Source organism: Salmo trutta, chromosome 17 (assembly GCF_901001165.1).
Source record: "Salmo trutta chromosome 17, fSalTru1.1, whole genome shotgun sequence".
In the NCBI taxonomy this organism is placed as follows: Eukaryota; Metazoa; Chordata; class Actinopteri; order Salmoniformes; family Salmonidae; genus Salmo; species Salmo trutta.
Window position 1 is genome coordinate 7,546,551 of NC_042973.1, and position 18,344 is coordinate 7,564,894.

Here is an 18,344-nt window from a genome sequence, read left to right on the forward strand (position 1 = left end):
GGCTCTGCAGGATTACTGCAGCAGGGAGCAGATTTATCACCCCCCCCCACCCCTCTCTACCATGATGGCAGGCCTCTGCCTCCATAAACACGTCCGGGAGGCTGGCTACTTTGACAAAGGGAGAGAGGGGCGCACCAGTAGAGACAGTTTAACGGCTGTATTTGGCACTGTCTCCAAGTCCAGACAGCGGTGTTATTGAAGGCGCCAACTCCAGCCAGAAGCCCAGAGGAAGCCTAGAATTTATACCTGGGGAAAGTACATTCGTGAAGCATTTCTACCCACACACTCACTCGCTCGATCAGCCTCAGCATCATTCTGAAGGTGAAGTGACCAACCTCTGTACGGGGTCACTGTCATTTTCCAAACAATGAATCATTTAATTGTACATAAGACCCTTTTTTTTATTTAATTGCTGCCTTGTTTGTGTTCCCAAAATATACTACGGGAGTGAAAACTGGGTCACTGTGTAGTCCTAGATTTAAATCTGCCAGGTCTCTAGGGTAATATCTGGTTGGTTTTGAGTACCACCCTGAGCTCATCTCTGGACCCATTCTTTCAGGAAAAAGTCACAGAAATGGGACGAGATGAACATCCTGGCCACGTACCACCCGGCAGACAAGGACTATGGGTTGATGAAGATCGACGAGCCCAGCACGCCCTACAACAGGTGAGTTGCCCCATTCAATGTGTAAAGCACGATGCAATTCATTCTCATGAACAGGTAAGGACATAGTTACCCAGCGAATGTCAAAATGGCTTCCCATATACACTGTTATCTAGTATTTCCAGTTTTTGACTTTTTTGTTTACGAATACCTCATAATGGTATTAATTTATTCAATTAGTTAGGCCTATTACATGTGAAAATGACAGTTGGACTTTTCACACTACATATTCTTAGTTCTGGGCAAACCAAAAAAACAAACTACTTTTCTGGAGTCAAATATCCACATTTGTTGACAGCAGAGATTTGTGATTGACTTGGCCTGAGAAGAAACTCAGCTCTGGTATGTTTGGCGTCATCCTACTTTTTTGTGTGTGTGTGTGAACAGTCCCTAGATCCCACACTAATGTGATGTAGAAAAGAGACTATAATTTGATCATTTTTGTAGAGAATATGTTCACCCCGGATTAGATACAATTTCGATAGCAGATTGGCCTTCTCTCATAGGGCACCTCAATTCTTGCAGTGCAGGTTCAGTGTGTGTGTGGATGAGTTTCTGCCCAGTCTGCATAAAGCGTGGGTGGGGTGGGCCATCTAAACTGGCACGTAACCCAATCTCCAAGGCCGTTGCATAGAAGGTCACCGTTGTGACACACTGTTCTCTCCTTCTCTCGTTCTCTCTTCCTCAGGATGGTGGGGGACGAGGAGGATGAAGGGGCGCACAGCGACTCAGAGGTCAACTTGCCCACTGTGGGTGACCTGGCCTCCAAGTAAGTTATTTCTGACTGGATAGGTTTGGGAGGGCCAGCATCACTGACTGGAGAGGTCTGGGAGGGCCAGTATCACTGACTGGAGAGGTCTGGGAGGGTCAGCATCACTGACTGGAGAGGTCTGGGAGGGTCAGCATCACTGACTGGAGAGGTCTGGGAGGGCCAGCATCACTGACTGGAGAGGTCTGGGAGGGCCAGCATCACTGACTGGAGAGGTCTGGGAGGGTCAGCATCACTGACTGGAGAGGTCTGGGAGGGCCAGCATCACTGACTGGAGAGGTCTGGGAGGGTCAGCATCACTGACTGGAGAGGTCTGGGAGGGCCAGCATCACTGACTGGAGAGGTCTGGGAGGGCCAGCATCACTGACTGGAGAGGTCTGGGAGGGCCAGCATCACTGACTGGAGAGGTCTGGGAGGGGGAAGGAGGGCTAAAGTTAAGTTATTGGACTCAAAGGTTTGGAATGTTAAAACACTTATCAAGGCTGTATGAGAAGGGTAGTGATGCAACTCAAACATAGCATCTTGATGCGTCTCGGTCTTATGAGACTGAAGGTGGGGGGGGGGGGGGACTCCGTATGGTTACGGCTTGAACATGCTGTATAACAGAATGTATACTCATCTGGATTTCAACTATTTGCAATAGGGTCTGGCTGCAGCAGATGCCTTCTTACGCCACAGATGCTATGAGACATACGAACTCAGACAGGATGTTGAATGGTGCCAGAGAAGATGGTGCGTTACCGCCACCAACAGCACAGGTGCTGAAATTAAGTTTAGAATTAGAAGATGGGTACTTGCTAGTGTGTGCTAGCTAGCGTGTGCTAGAGAGTTTGTGCTAGCTGGTGTGTGCTAGAGAGAGTTTGTGCTAGCTAGCGTGTGCTAGAGAGTTTGTGCTAGCTAGCTGTGCTAGAGAGAGTTTGTGCTAGCTGGTGTGTGCTAGAGAGTTTGTGCTAGCTAGCGTGTGCTAGAGAGTTTGTGCTAGCTAGCTGTGCTAGAGAGAGTTTGTGCTAGCTAGCTGTGCTAGAGAGAGTTTGTGCTAGCTGGCGTGTGCTAGAGAGAGTTTGTGCTAGCTGGCGTGTGCTAGAGAGAGTTTGTGCTAGCTAGCTGTGCTAGAGAGAGTTTGTGCTAGCTAGCTGTGCTAGAGAGAGTTTGTGCTAGCTAGCTGTTCAAGCAACAGTGGTTAATGTAACGCCCTGGACCAGAGTTAGTGCCGACTGGTATGTGCATAGCACAGTGACGCCCTGGAATAAAGCCACTAACTCACGCAATACACCAGGCCAACAAAAGCCTACTGGTTGCGCACAGCTGGATACTTTTCACCCCCCCCAAATAACATTGAGTATAGAGTGAATTTCGCTCTTGGGTAAATTGAATGATCAGCTAAATAGTTTTGGAGCCGTCAGAAGACAGTCTCACCAGTTGAGTTAACAGTAGAGGTAAAACTGCAGAAGGGAAATCCCCCCCCAATAAAGAAAAAATCTGAAATTAACTCCCTTGCCTTTCGTGAACTTAAACTGGCATATATTTTTTTCCTACTAGCACTGACTTTGCTAATAGCTACTTTATTGAGGAAAAATGTACTTACTATGACTGAGATATGTGGTTGTCCCACCTAGCTATCTTAAGATGAATGCACTAACGGTAAGCTACACTGGAAAAGATTGTCTGCTAAATGACTCAAATGTAATCCATTTCAACTCTGCCATCAAAAACCCTTATCCAATCAGCTCCATTTGACTAAAGGAGAACTAATTTTCCCCAAGTATCCAATGATACTCTCAATTAGCCTACAGTCAGAGTTAAAAAAAAAAAGTATTTTAAATGTTACATTTATTGTCAGTTAAAAATAAATTATTATTTACAATGACGGCCTCCCCTAACCCAGACGACGCTGGGCCAAATGTGCACCGCCCTATGGGACTCCCAATCACGGCTGGTTGTGACACAGCCTGGGAACGAACCAGGGTCTGTAGTGACGCCTCTAGCACTGCAATGCAGTGCCTTAGACCGCTGCGCCTCTCGGGAGGTGTGATAAGATAAGCCTCTCTCTAAACTCAAACATTGTGTGTGGTACACTTTTTCAGTAACTGATAACGTGTTTATTTACCTACAGCACCAGTCAAAAGTTTGGACACCTCCTCCAAAGGTTTTTCTTAATTTTTATTATTTTCTACATTGTAGAACAATAGTGAAGACATTAAACTATGAAATAACTAGTGAAACACCGATATACATTTTTTTGGCCCGATACCGATATCTGATATTTTCAAAGCCGAAAAAAAAAAAAAACTATGCCAAATTTCAAAGAATTTTGCGGCCTTTTAAGCATTCTAGTACAGTTAAATAGTTAACACATGCATGGATGCCTCGGTCTATGGCACTGCATCTCAGTGCAAGAGGCGTCACTACAGTCCCTTGGTTAGAATCCAGGCTGTACCACATCCGGCTGTGATTGGGAGTTCCATAGGGCGGCACACAATTGGCCAAGTGTCATCCGGGTTTGGCCGTCCATTGTAAGTAAGAATTTCTTCTTAACTGATTTGCCTAGTTAAATAAAGGTTACACGCCACACTGACAAAAAAGTTATTTTGTTGGCATTTATGCATGTCCCCATTACCAGTAATGTATGTCCCTATAACATCAAAACCTATTTATTTCACTTTCTTACTGTGTTGTTTCAATCAACCAGGATTGCATCATACATGTCAAGCAGTGAAGTTTCAGCTCTCTGTCCGTGGCCTCTCTTCCTTGGTGCGCACTGTCACTGTGTCCGTTTCCATCTTGTCCAGCTGTGTATGTAACATTTCACGTAAAACCTGTTTCTTGTCTGCATTGAAGTAGCGGTCCTTGTACATAGCATCGAGCATGGTGGTGACATAGTAAAGAGAGAATGCCACCGAAACGCTTTTTCACAGCCTGTGTGGGCTGTTTTGTTGCCAGGGCAAACTGTTGTCAAGGGCAACTGTTTAATTCGCCAATGTGGGCCAGTAAAAACATCCACCTCGTCGGGAAAAGGGGCCATGTAACGTTACACTCTAGCTGCTAGCTAACTGGTTATCTTAGTATTGGCGAAGTCAGAATTGGCATGCGCACTCCACTGTCGTGACAGAATCGGCGGCGTTAGAATTAGGAATTAGAATACAAATTCTACTCTGAATAAAAATATAAACGCAACATGTAAAGTGTTTGTTTCATGAGCTGAAAAAAAGATCCCAGAAATGTTCCATACACACATAAAGCTTATCTCAAATTTTGTGCATATTCTGTTTACATCCCTGTCAGTTTTGTTGAGCAGGCGTTTCAATGCCATGACAGAGGGTATCACGTCTGCTGCAGACGCAGTTGATGAGCTTATTTCTTCAGTCAGTTGTTCCAATGGAGCTAGCTAGTGTGTTCATGTTTCAAACATCTTCTCAAATGCCATTGAAATGGCAGCAGCGGTATGACAACGAGCATATTCATGAGCATGCAAAATGACTTTACTCAGTATGAAATACTTGACGACCCACTGTGCTGTCAGACTCTGCATGCTCATGGGGTTGATATCGCTGGCCCAAATGTCAGTCGTGAAGCTAATAGCAGGGATGCTATTACTGTGTAACTCCGGTAGGGCAACATCTGAAAAATAGTACCCCCCCCCAAAAAGTGTGCTCGACCAGTCGGCGAAAGCCAACATCACCCACGACAGAGAACGGTTGATTGTCAAGGGCAATGAATTCCATTATCTTGGCGTTTAATGGATTTTGCCTTTTGGGCTAGGTTAGGAATGCTGTGTAGCGCAACATTTTACATGGCGTCGTTACGTCATGTACCTACGTTATATACGAAGATGTTCTTATCGGTGTTATATAGGTATGCACGTAAGCTTTGATATCGGTTTTGCACATCGGCGTTAAACTAGACATCGGGCCGATGTTGGTATTTTTAGCTAATAACAGCCGATTCCGATATGTTAACCGACTATATCGTGCATCCCTAGAAATAACACATGGAATCATGTAGTAACCAAAAAAGTGTTAAACAAATCAAAATATATTTTAGATTCTTCCAAGTAGCCACCCTTTGCCTTGACAGCTTTGTACACGCTTGGCATTCTCTTAACCAGATTCACCTGGAATGCTTTTCCAACAGTCTTGAAGGAGTTCCCACACATGCTGAGCACTTGCTGGCTGCTTTTCCTTCACTCTGCGATCCAACTCATCCCAAACCATCTCAATTGGGTTGAGGTCGGGTGATTGTGGAGGCCAGATCATCTGATGCTGCACTCCATCACTCTTGGTCAAATATCCCTTACACAGCCTGGAGGTGTGTTTTGGGTTATTGTCCTGTTGAAAAACAAATGATAGTCCCATTAAGCGCAAACCAGATGGGATGCCGTATCACTGCAGAATGCTGTGGTAGCCATGCTGTTTAAGTGTGCCATGAATTCTTAATTAATCATGGACAGTGTCACCAGCGACACACCATCACACCTCCTCCTCCATGCTTCACGGTGGGAACCATACATGCGGCGATCATCCGTTCACCTACTCTGCGTCTCTCAAAGATGCGTCGGTTGGAACCAAAAATCTGTAATTTGGACTCATCAGACCAAGGGCAGATTTCCACTGGTCTAATGTCCATTGCTTGTGTTTTTCTTTGCCCAAACAAGTCTCTTCTTCTTATTGGTGTCCTTTAGTAGTGGTTTCTTTGCAGCAATTCGACCCATGAAGGACTCATTTACGCAGTCTCCTCTGAACAGTTGATGTGTCTTTTACTTGAACTCTGTGAAGCATTTATCTGGGCTGTAATTTCTTTTCCAGTGGCGGTCCTCATGAGAGTCAGTTTCATAGCACTTTATGTTTTTTGATACTGCACTTGAAGAAACGTTCAAAGTTCTGGAAATTTTACGGATAGACTGACCTTTATGTCTTGAACTAATGATGGACTGTCGTTTCTCTTTGCTTGTTTGAGCTGTTCTTGCCATAATATGGACTTGGTCTTTTACCAAATAGGGCTGTCTTCTGTATACCACGCCTACTTTGTCACAACACAACTGATTGGCTCAAACGCATTAAGAAGGAAAGAAATTCCACAAATGAGCTTTTAACAAGGCACACCTGTTAATTGAAATGCATTCCAGGTGACTACCTCATGAAGCTGGTTAAGAGAATGCCAAGAGTGTGCCTAGCAGTCATCAAGGTAGAGTGGCTACTTTCAATAATCTCAAATATAACATCTATTTTGATCTAACACTTTTTTTTTTTGGTTACTACATGATTCCATTTGTGTTATTTCATGGTTTTGATGTCTTCACTATTATTCTACGCTGTAGAAAATCGAAGAAAAAAAAAAGAAACCCTTGAATGAGTAGGGGCCCATACTTTTGAATGGTACTGTATAAATATTAGATTGAGCAATGTCGGAGTGGCATTGACTAACACACAGTAGAATAGAATACAGTATATACATATGAGATGAGTAAAGCAGTGTGCAAACATTTATTAAAGTGACAAGTGATTCCAGGTCTATGTACATATGGCAGCAGCCTCCAAGGTGCAGGGTTGTGTAACCAGGTGGAAGCCGGCTAGCGATAGATGCTGCCTTTCAGTCACGGTCCCAGCTTTGATGCACCTGTACTGACCTCGCCTTCTGGATGATAACGGGGTGAACAGGCAGTGGCTCGGGTTCTTGATGTCCTTGATGATCTGTTTGGCCTTCCTGTGACATCGGGTGTTGTAGGTTTTCCTTGAGGGCAGGTATTATGCCCCCCAGTGATGCGTTGGGCAGACAGCACCACCCTCTGGGGAAACCCTGCGGTTGCGAGCGGTGTACCAGGCGGTGATGCATCCCGGCAGATGCTCTCAACTGTGCATCTGGTACTGTATATCCCCTGGCACGGCGAGAGAAGGCCATGGCTATGGTAACACTGTAGATTTTCAGTAGCGATGTAGTAGGAGCTAGTCTACTGCTTTATAGCATTAGCACTCATCATAGAGTGGAGCAGATGCTCCGTCACAGCCTCAAGGCCAAACTCCACTGAGGCAAAGGTCTGTCACATGTACTGTTACCACACATTTTTATACCCACTTCACAGGCAGGGAGGTCAACCCTTTGTGTGTGTAAGTAACATGCCATTATAGCATTTGCTTTTATCTAGTGCGCGCATACATTTTTAGTATATGTGTCCCATGCGGGAATTGAACCCACGACCCTGGCATTGCAAGCGCTGTGTCCACTCCCTCTAAATCGACTCTGCCTTGGACGAATGCATTAATCTCAGTGTTACCTTTATCCCTCAATGTGATCACACTATTGATGCACTGAGTGTTTTATTTGAGTTTCAAACAGCGTGATTAATGCATGTGGGTTAGAGGGAGTGAGTAAGCCCTTGTGTCTCTTCACTGGTATCTGTTCTCTCTGACAACATTTTCATCCCGGTGTTGACTACTAGGCCACTGATGCTCAAGGCACACAACTATCTCTAACCTCACTGATATTACCTCTCGTTCTAATCTCCCCCCCCAGTGGAGCGTATTGGCTAAACATCACGTAATGGTGTTCGATGGATCTGCGCCCAGTCATTTATTTCAGTGAAAACAGCTTGGATCTATAAATGCCACTCAATAGATCTCATCAACCCTAAATCCAGGGGAATGAGGACAATGTAATGGGAGGTGATTACAGACTTAGATCAGTTTACTTTCTGTACCTGCAGCGTTGACTCCACCTGTCCGGTTGGTTTTAAACCTGTGAAATGAAAATTAATAACTAACTTACACAAAGCCTTGTCTTGTGTTATGCCTCTTCGACATTTTCAAATCAAACTGTATTTGTCACATGCTTCGTAAGAAACAAAAGGTGTGGACTAACAGTGAAATGCTTACTTACGGGTCCTTCCCAACTATGCCGAGAGGGAAAATATAACTTAAGGAATAAATACACAATGGGTAATGAGAAATTGGCTATATACACAGGGTACCAGTACTGAGTCGATGTGCAGGGATCGGAGGTAATTGAAGTAGATATGTACATATACAGTGCCTTCTGATAGTATGCATACCCCTTGACTTATTCCACATTTTGTTGTGTTACAGCCTGAATTCAAGCTCTGTCAAATTGGTTGTTGATCATTGCTAGTCAGCCATTTTGGGTCTTGCCGTAGATTTATGTCAACTAACTTGGTCACGCTGGAACGTTCACTGTCTTGGTAAGCAACTCCAGTGTAGATTTGGCCTTGTGTTTTAGGTTATTGTTCTGCTTAAAGGTGAATTCATCTCTCTGTGTCTGGTGGAAAGCCGACTGAACCAGGTTTTCCTTTAGGGTTTTGCCTGTGCTTAGTTCCGTTTATTTTTTTGTATCCCTAAAAACTCCCCAGTCCTTAATGATTACAATCATACCCATAACATGATGCAGCCACCACGATGTTTGAAAATATGGAGAGTGGTACTCTGTAATGTGTTGTTTTGGGTTTTCCCTATACATAACATTTTTGTATTCATTACAAAAAATGAATTGTTTTGCCACATGCTTTGCAGTATTACTCTGTCAATTAGGTTAGTATTGTGTTGTAACTACAATGTTGCTCCATCTTCAGTTTTCTCCTATCACAACCATTAAACTCCAACTGCCTCATGGTGAAATCCCCGAGCGGTTTCCTTCCTCTCCGGCAACTAAGTTAGGAAGGAGGCCTGTGTCTTTGTAGTGACTTGGTGTATTGATACACCATCCAAAATGTAATTTAGAACTACTAGTAAGTGCCCTTTTTGTGAGGCATTGGCAAACCTTTGTGATTGAATCTCTGTTTGAAATTGACTGCTTGAATTAGGGACCTTACAATTATCTGTATGTGTGGGGTACAGAGATGAGGTAGTCATTCAAAAATCATGGTAGACGTTTTTATTGCACACTGAGTGAGTCCATGCAGCTTATGACTTGTTGAGCAAATTTTTACTTCTGATTTTTAGGTTTGCCATAACAGGGGTTGATACTTGATTCAAGACATTTCAGCTTTTCATTTTTATGAATTACTAAAGAAAATTGTAAAACGATGCATTCGGAAAGTATTCAGATCCCTCTACTTTTTTCCAAAGTTTGTTACGTTACAGCCTTACTCTAAAATAAATAAAAAATCCTCTTCAATTTACACAATACCCCATAATAATAAAGTATGCAAATGGATACCTCATTTACATAAGTATTCAGACCCTTTGCTATGAGACACAGGTTCATCCTGTTTCCATTGATCATCCTTGATGTTTCTACAACTTGATTTTAGTCCACCTGTGGTAAATTCAATTGATTGGACATGATTTGGAAAGTCACACACCTGTCTATATAAGGTTCCACAGTTGACAGTGAATGTCAGAGCAAAAACCAAGCCATGAGGTCGAAGGAATTGTCTGTAAAGCGCCGAGACAGGATTGTCGAGGCACAGATCTGGGGAAGGATACCAAAACATTTCTGCAGCATTGAAGGTCCCCAAGAACACAGTTGCCTCCATTCATAAATGGAAGAAGTTCGGAACCACCAAGACTCTTCCTAGAGCTGGCCGCCCGGCCAAACTTAGCAATCGGGGGAGAAGGGCCTTGGTCAGGGAGATGACCAAGAACCCGATGGTCATCCTGACAGAGCTCCAGAGTTCCTCTGTGGAGATGGGAGAACCTTCCAGAAGGACAACCATCTCTGCAGCACTCCACCAATCAGGCATTTAGGGTAGAGTAGCCAGACGGAAGCCACTCCTCCAGTAACTGGTACATGACCGCCCACTTGGAGTTTGCGAAGAGGCACCTAAAGGACTCTCAGACCATGAGAAACATGATTCTCTGGTCTGATGAAGCAAAGATTGAACTCTTTGGCCTGAATGCCAGCGTCACATCAGGAGGAAACATGGTACCATCCCTATGGTGAAGCATAGTGGCGGCAGCATCTTGCTGTGGGGACGTTTTTCAGCAGCAGGGACTGGGAGACTAGTCAGGATTGAGTGGAAAAATTAACGGAGCAAAGTACAGAAATCTTTTATTTAATAAAATAAAAATTACTGCTACTCCCATACGGACTCGGGAGAGGCGAAGGTTGAGAGCCATGCGTCCTCCGAAACACAACCCAACCTAGCCGCACTGCTTCTTGACACAACGCACATCCAACCCGGAAGCCAGCCGCACCAATGTGTCGGAGTCGCCGCCAGGTGTATGGTGTTCTGGTCAGCGTTCGCTGCGCTCGGCCCGCCACAGGAGTCGCTAGTGTGCGATGAGACAAGAATATCCCTGCCGACCAAACCCTCCCTAACCCGGTCGACGCGTCGCCCCATGGACCTCCCAGCTGCGACAGAGCCTGGGCTCCAACCCAGAATCTCTGGTGGCACAGCAGTACAGAGATCCTTGCTGAAAACCTGCTCCAGAGCGCTCAGGACCTCAGACTGGGGTGACGGTTCACCTTCCAACAGGACAACAACACTAAGCACACAGCCAAGACAATGTAGCAGTGGCTTTGGTACAAGTTTCTGAATGTCCTTGAGTGGCCCAGACAGAGCCAGGACTTAAACCCAATCTAACCTCTCTGGAGAGACCTGAAAATAGCTGTGCAGTGACGCTCTCCATCCAACCTGACAGTTTGAGAGGATCTACAGAGAAGAATGGGAGAAATTCCCAAATACAGGTGTGCCAAGCTTGTAGCGTCACACCCAAGAAGACTCGAAGCTGTCATCGATGCCAAAGCTGCTTCAACAAAGTACTGAGTAAAGGGTCTGAATACTTATGTAAATGTGATATAAACTTGTTTTTTTGCATTGTCATTATTGGGTTGGTTGTGTGTAGATTGGGGGGGGGGGAGGGAAGGCTAACGTAACAAAATCATGGTCTGAATACTTTCTGAATGCACTGAAATTCCTTTTCTTTTTTTTTTTTTACTTCATGGGGTATTGTGTGTAGGCCAGTGACGACAATCTCAATCGAAAACGTTTTATATTGTCTAACAACAAAATGTGGATAAAGTCGAGGTGTGAATACTTTATGAAGGCACTGTATATGTGCATGTCTACTTCAATTACCTCCTACCCCTACCCTGCGTATATAGCCAGATTTCTGTAGGAGTAAAGTGACTAGGGGTAACTAGGCAACAGGATTAACATTTGATTTAGGTTATGTGATGAGTCTAAAGTATTAGTGCAAAGAGGGTCAATGCAGATAGTACTAGTAGCTATTTGGGTAACTATTTAGTTGTTATGGCTTAGGGGTAGAAGCTGTTTCGGGGTCCTGTTGGTTCCAGGCTTAGTGTGTTGCAATTGCTTCCCGTGCGGTAGCAGACAGAACAGTCTGACTTGGGTGGCTGGACAATTTGACTATTTATTTTAGGTCCTTCATCTGACACCGCCTGGTATAGTGGTCCGGGACTGCAGGAAGCTATTCACTGTAGCGCCATGCGGTCAGATGCCAAGCAGTTGCCATACCAAGCGGTGACGCAGCCAGTCAAGATGCGGTCAGTGGTGCAGCTGTAAAACTTTTTGGGAGGATCTGAGGGGCCCATTTAAAATCTTTTCAGCCTCCTGAGGGAGAGGTGTGTGTGTGTGTGTGTGTGTGTGTGTGTGGACCATGTTAATTCCTTAGTAATGTGAACACGCTGTCGACCCGCTCCTACAGCCCCGTCGATGTGCTTGGCCCTCCGTTTCCTGTAGTCCACAATCAGCTCATTTGTCTTATTGTGGTGGTTTATTTCTACATGGAAATGAATGACATACCTTAGGCCTACTCACTCACTGTCTCAACGGATGCTGCACATTGCATATCCACCATTAGTTGAAGGGATAAAGGCCACGGAGTTCAGTATTCCATATTTAACACTGTATTCGTCGCATGACACTACAAATGAAAGCTTTTTTTCCCGGTTTCCTCACCATCAATACGTCTAAAATTAATGTTTGTTTGACTAGACAAGTCCCTATTCAGTCCACTTCTCCCACAACTGTCATACACCGCCATCAGAACAAGACACATGAAATCATGGCTGCTGTTCAAGGAAATAAAAGCACTTGGAAAGGTCTCAGGTTTAAAGGACGCTGTTAGAAGTATTACATCAGTGGCCGTCTGGTCGGCTATTGTGCAATCATATTGGGTCTGGTCTAGGCTTGAAAGAAATGTCTGTCTGTGCTCTGGGCCTGTATGTGCGTTGCTCGTGTCTACTCATCAAAAGCCTGGTGTTGTGAAGATGGATGTCAGTAAATAAGTGAAGAGGATTGTTCTGCTCCAGACCTGAAACTCTATCTGCAGCCATTGTTTATTTCCACTCAGTGTTCCATTGTTCCACCTCATCCTATTAAAATGGCTACTGCCTGGTCTCTCGCTCCTTTGTTTTCTTTGTCCCTCCCCCTCTTTCTCTAACTCACACTCATTTTGTTTCTCTCTACGTTTCCCTTCCTCCTTCCCCTCTTGTGTTCACTCGTTCTCTCCCCCTCCCCAAATCTATCTTCCTTCCCTCCCTTTCTTATTCTGTCTTTCATCTCACTCTGTTCCTGCCCTCATCTGTATCCATCTCCAAGATAACTGTTTTTTATTTATTTTATTTTTTAAAAAAAATTCTGCTCTTCCTCCTTTTTGGAGGTAATTTAGAAAGTGAACGTGGACCAGAAAGTTCTGACAGTGACTACTGCGATGCTCATCTTCTCCCAGTAGAGAACTCCATAGATGTATATAGAGCTCATAATCTTGCTATGATATTGTCTGACTCAAGCTCTCTGGCCTTCACAAACAAGAAAGTTAATTAAGGACAACATTTTATTAAGTGTTTCTCACAGTCAAAAGTCAGATTCTTTTGCCATGTCCAAAACTTCACCCTGACTTTTAGGAGGAGGCAAAGAGTTGAATGGTTTTATCCTTCCGGAGACACCTGAAACCCCACCTCTTTAAGGAATACCTGGGATAGGATTAAGTAATCCTTCTAACCCCCCCCCCTTAAAAGATTTAGATGCACTATTGTAAAGTGGTTGTTCCACTGGATATCATAAGGTGAATGCACCAATTTGTAAGTCGCTCTGGATAAGAGCGTCTGCTAAATGACTTAAATGTAATGTAAATCTGTGGGCGTAAAAGGTCGCAACTGGAAAAGGTTTGCCAGATTCAGCTGGTGGAAAATAAGGGAATTTGCAAGGCACGGACTTAACACAGGCAGTGTGAATCTGACTTCCTCTAGGGTCTGTGCCTGTGTAGTACTGCATTTTCACCCATGAGAATATAAGCCCTGTCTAAGCCGCGGGGGGGGGGTCTTTGATACCAACGATCTTTTTGCTATTTGATTTTTGTATTTTTAAGACCATTCAAAGTATAAAAATATATATTTTAAGAATTATTTGACACTTTTTAAAAAAAATTTGGCCTTGCTGCTATTAGCTCATCCAAAGCCATTGAATAACAGATTCACTACATGGAACAATAGTTTGTTCAGAACAATCTGTCCTATATCTGAAAGATCAGGAAACGTATTTATTTGACATGTATTTAACCCCTTATTTTTTTACACTAAACAGTCTCCCATATATACTTCTATAAATGTTTCAACTGATACCAGGGGGACCTTCAGTCGTGAGGCCTGTGGGTGTCCTAGTGCACAACAACCAACATGTTCATGAGTCTCACCTTTACACAGAGGGGTCATATTACTGTGTAGCCCAAATCTGTTCGGACGCTACAGAGACAAGTTGGCAGATCGGCTGTACCGACTTCAGACGAGTCCCAAGACGCTTGTGGGGGGTGAAACGGAGAACACCATCGCGTTCGAGGGTCATCTTTCCGTAAAGGGGTCATAATAGTTTGTAGGCCACATGATTTTGTGAGGAGACGGATTTGTTTTATTTTTATTTATTTTTTTATATATTTTTTTAAATTTTAAATTTAATTTTTTTACTTTTTGGGGGGGATGTCTCATGGTCTGACAACACCGCTCTAGCTCTGTCACCTTTCACTGCAGAAGTATTACGTAGGCAGATGCGGTGGATTTGAGACTCATCCAATGCAAATAAACGATATCTCTAGCTTAAACTGACTGTTTTGTCTGTAGCGTCCTTACAGTTATGGCTACACACTAATATGACCTTCTGTGTAAAGGTGAGACCCTCACAAACACGTACATGTTGGTAATTCGATTTCCGTGGGGGTGTGGACATTTATCTTGGAGGGTTGACTTTGATTCACATGTGCGGATGGCCACATCTACTTCCCCTGCACACGTTTTTCTGTCTTTGTTACACACTTTCACTTATTTCTCCCCCCCAGGTTGGCGGCAGCAGAAGGAACAGAACCTCGCTTCATGAGAGAGGAAGAGGAGGAGAGCAGTGAGGAAGAGGATGAACTAACCCCAGAGGCTCAAGGTGGGGCCTGCACCCCCCCTTCGTCCTCCTCTCACCCCCTCACGTCTCTATTCCCACTGGGCATCAGGCCCTGACTTTTCCCTGACCTCTCCCTGTGTTGTTGTGTCAAGCGCTGTGTGCCCGGTAACGGATTCTCTCAGCTCAGCAGCCCGGGGCACTGCCGACGGTCCAAACGGAGCTTGCTCCCGTGGACCGTTCAAATTGACTGTAGTCCATTTTGGCTCCTGACACGCGTCTCTCTCCTCGCTTTCCTGCATTTTTATCTCGGGAGTTCAGGGGAAAGCAAGAGCTTAACGTGTAAATTCTCCCCAAATTCTGAAATGTGTGTAGTACTAGGTGTGTCCAGACATACTCTCATAGACCTATAATAGTGTTGCTTTGAGTTGGAATTCTACCTGTTTTTAAATATGGTGTTTTTTTTGCACCTATAATAACTTGGTATATGAGACCTGCTGACCTTCATACATACTATTCTTCAGAGTTAGACGGGCCATCAACTGAATATAAAATCTATTTAATATTAGATTATCTTTTGATTTTCTAAATTATGGGTGACCTGGATTTGAAGTAGTGTGCTTCGAACAATCAGCAAGGGAATTGATTGATTGGAGTGATCTTGACGACTAGTAACAAAATTCATCCCCAACACATTGAGCCAGCTGTCCCCTAACCTCACACTGTTACTCCATGAGACTGTACTAATGTGACATCACTAAGCCTCCAGACATTGGCTTCCAAATTTGAAATCTGTGTCACATCCTCTCTCCCACCTAGTTTCCATGTAACAATGTCCCTCAAGGTTGTTGCTTTACACTCCAAAGCTATTGTTTGGTACAAAAAGAAGCCTCTCCTGACCTGCCTCTCGTGGCAGCGTGCGTACGGCTGCAGTTGCAAGTCATCTTTTGAAAATGGCTCTTATTGCTTTCAGAAAGGGTTCATGTTATGTTGGCTGTAAACATGTATTTTTTTCATTTATTTTTTAATTTTTTTAGCTCTTTCTTTTCGGCATTTGCTTTTCATATAGCCACCATTACTTTTGTGGGGAAGGAGCAAGAAACGTTCAACTTTGACCCTGTTGTTGCAACCGTTGTCATGCTGATAACCTGACAGCTGCATGTTCTAAATGTCTTTATCAATAGACTTTCCACTGCTTTAAGTTCTTACATTCATTACAGTAGATTAGCGGCTTGCCCTAGCCTACTTGTAAATCATTTGTAAGTAATTACCTTGTATTTTTCTGTTCTGATGAATAGAAAGTTGGCTACTGGCGGGACTATTAAATATGTTACAGCAATCCTGACTAGATCGGTTGGCAGAAATAAAAGTACAGCACTATCAACAAGGCCCCACAGGCCCTAGGTTTGACGCACCTGGACTACTGTTCAGTCGGACTTTGTTTGATATAAAGAAAAGGTGGCAAAAAGTTGACTCAAACGTATTGGTATAAAAGGTATATTTATGTAGTAGTAGATTGCTGCTGGAATTAGAAAGCAGTTATTTTTTTTACTGTGTCATCTCAGAACCATGTCCTTGAAAGTAGATTAGATTCTACTGGAACTGTTCAGTCAGGATCCTCATGAAAGTTGAAAGTGGATTAGATTCTACTGGAACTGTTCAGTCAGGATCCTCATGAAAGTTGTTTATGGTGTATTGATCCTTCAACCGCCATTTTGAGGACAAGCATGTTAAAACTCTCCCCTTTCAACTAAAACCTCCCTTTTTAGCTTTTGAATGTGCCATCCTAGCATCTCCTAAAGTTTCTCTCTATGTATCACTGTCTCCTCCACAGACTGGAAATCAGGATATTTACAGTATGTGTCTGAGTTGTGGCTCCCCCTAGCCTCCCTTCCTCTCTTTCAACCCACCTCAATTCAAAGGGCTTTATTGGCATGGGGAAACGTATGTGTGTGTGTGTTTACATTGCCAAAGCAATTGAAACCTCTCTCTTTCTCCCCATCAGCGAAAAAGAAGCAGTTTGAAATGATGAGGAAGATGCATTACAACGAGGGCCTCAGCATCAGGATGGCCCGGCAACTCATAGCCAACGAGCTGGCGGAAGAAGAGGATGATGACGAGGAGATGAAGGAGGACATGGAAACAGAGGACTTTATTGTAGATCCCCCGCATGACGGTAAGACAAACAGGGATACTCACCTTAAGACGGTAAGCAGGGTGTATGGAGGTCCTTAAGTATTGTGCTGTGTTCAAATACTCATACTAACCTTACTATTTGTGACGTAAATTGAGTATGCTTATTGGTCATAGTATGGATAGAGTTAGTATGCCAAAAGTTCCCGGATGTTGTGGACAATATTCAAAGTCCGAGCGCATACAAATTCATTACTTTAACTAATTATGACATGTTGAGCACTGTAATAAAGTAATTACCTTTCAAATCAGTTGCATTACACTTTAGGTTGGCTGACAATTTGTTAGCTACGCTATCCTTACGTACCGCATAGTATTACAGCAGTATGTTTTTTTATAAAAAAAATATATTTGACCTTTTTATGTAACTAGGCAAGTCAGTTAAGAACATTCTTATTTTCAATGACGGCCTAGGAACAGTGGGTTAACTGCCTTGTTCAGGGGCACAACGACAGATTATTTTTTATTTTTTTACCTTGTCAGCTCTGGGATTCGATCCAGCAACCTTACTACTAGTCCAACGCTCTAACCACTAGGCTACCTGCCGCCTCTACACTCTAACCACTAGGCTACCTGCCGCCTCTACACTCTAACCACTAGGCTACCTGCCGCCTCTACACTCTAACCACTAGGCTACCTGCCGCCTCTACACTCTAACCACTAGGCTACCTGCCGCCTCTACACTCTAACCACTAGGCTACCTGCCGCCTCTACACTCTAACCACTAGGCTACCTGCCGCCTCTACACTCTAACCACTAGGCTACCTGCCGCCTCTACACTCTAACCACTAGGCTACCTGCCGCTGGAATGTTAGTTAGTTACCTAACATTAGTTGGTTACTAATACATCAAACTTATAGTATGCAGTATACAGTATGGTATTCGACTACACAGCTTTGGTCTTAAATTAATCTGATTTTAAAGGCCTTAATAATACTAATGTATTTAATTTAGTTTTGAGCGGTCTTAGTCATCTCCATCGCACTTCCTATGGTGTTTGTGCCACTGCTTAGTTGTTGCCACCAAAGCCCAAATTGTTTTTTAAAAATCGAATAATGTTTCTTTGTGCACGTCATGTGTGAGTTGGGCTGTTGCCGGAGGAGCGCGTAAGGTAGCCCAGTTGAGCAACATTTCGAAATGTCATTGTGAGAAAGACGGTTAAAACATTTAAAAAAGATTTAGCTTTGTGAGAGTCTAACAATTATTTTTCAAATGTCAATATAGAGGAAATGGTACCACTTTAGAGTATGTCATTGAGATGATGTGCAAGCAGAACAAAACATATTTAGAATTAGCAATCTAGCTAATGTGTGTTGAGTTCCCACTTCCTCTGGTGGTAAATGATATGGGGCATAGCCTAGGCCAATATGCACAAAAAAAACATGCAGGCAAATGAATCTCTAGAGACAAACAGATATCTGATTATG

General features: G+C 43.7%; 1 protein-coding gene across 1 annotated transcript in view; it reads left to right on the forward strand.

Annotated features, from left to right (window-relative positions):
* ppp1r2 (protein phosphatase 1, regulatory (inhibitor) subunit 2) overlaps window positions 1-18,344 on the forward strand; it is a 31,573-nt gene that overhangs the window by 9,256 nt on the left and 3,973 nt on the right. The window contains exons 2-5 of the mRNA XM_029695502.1: window positions 560-667; window positions 1,353-1,433; window positions 14,675-14,769; window positions 16,730-16,900. Coding sequence (XP_029551362.1) covers window positions 560-667; window positions 1,353-1,433; window positions 14,675-14,769; window positions 16,730-16,900 — 455 coding nt within the window. The remainder of the gene's footprint in view (window positions 1-559; window positions 668-1,352; window positions 1,434-14,674; window positions 14,770-16,729; window positions 16,901-18,344) is intronic.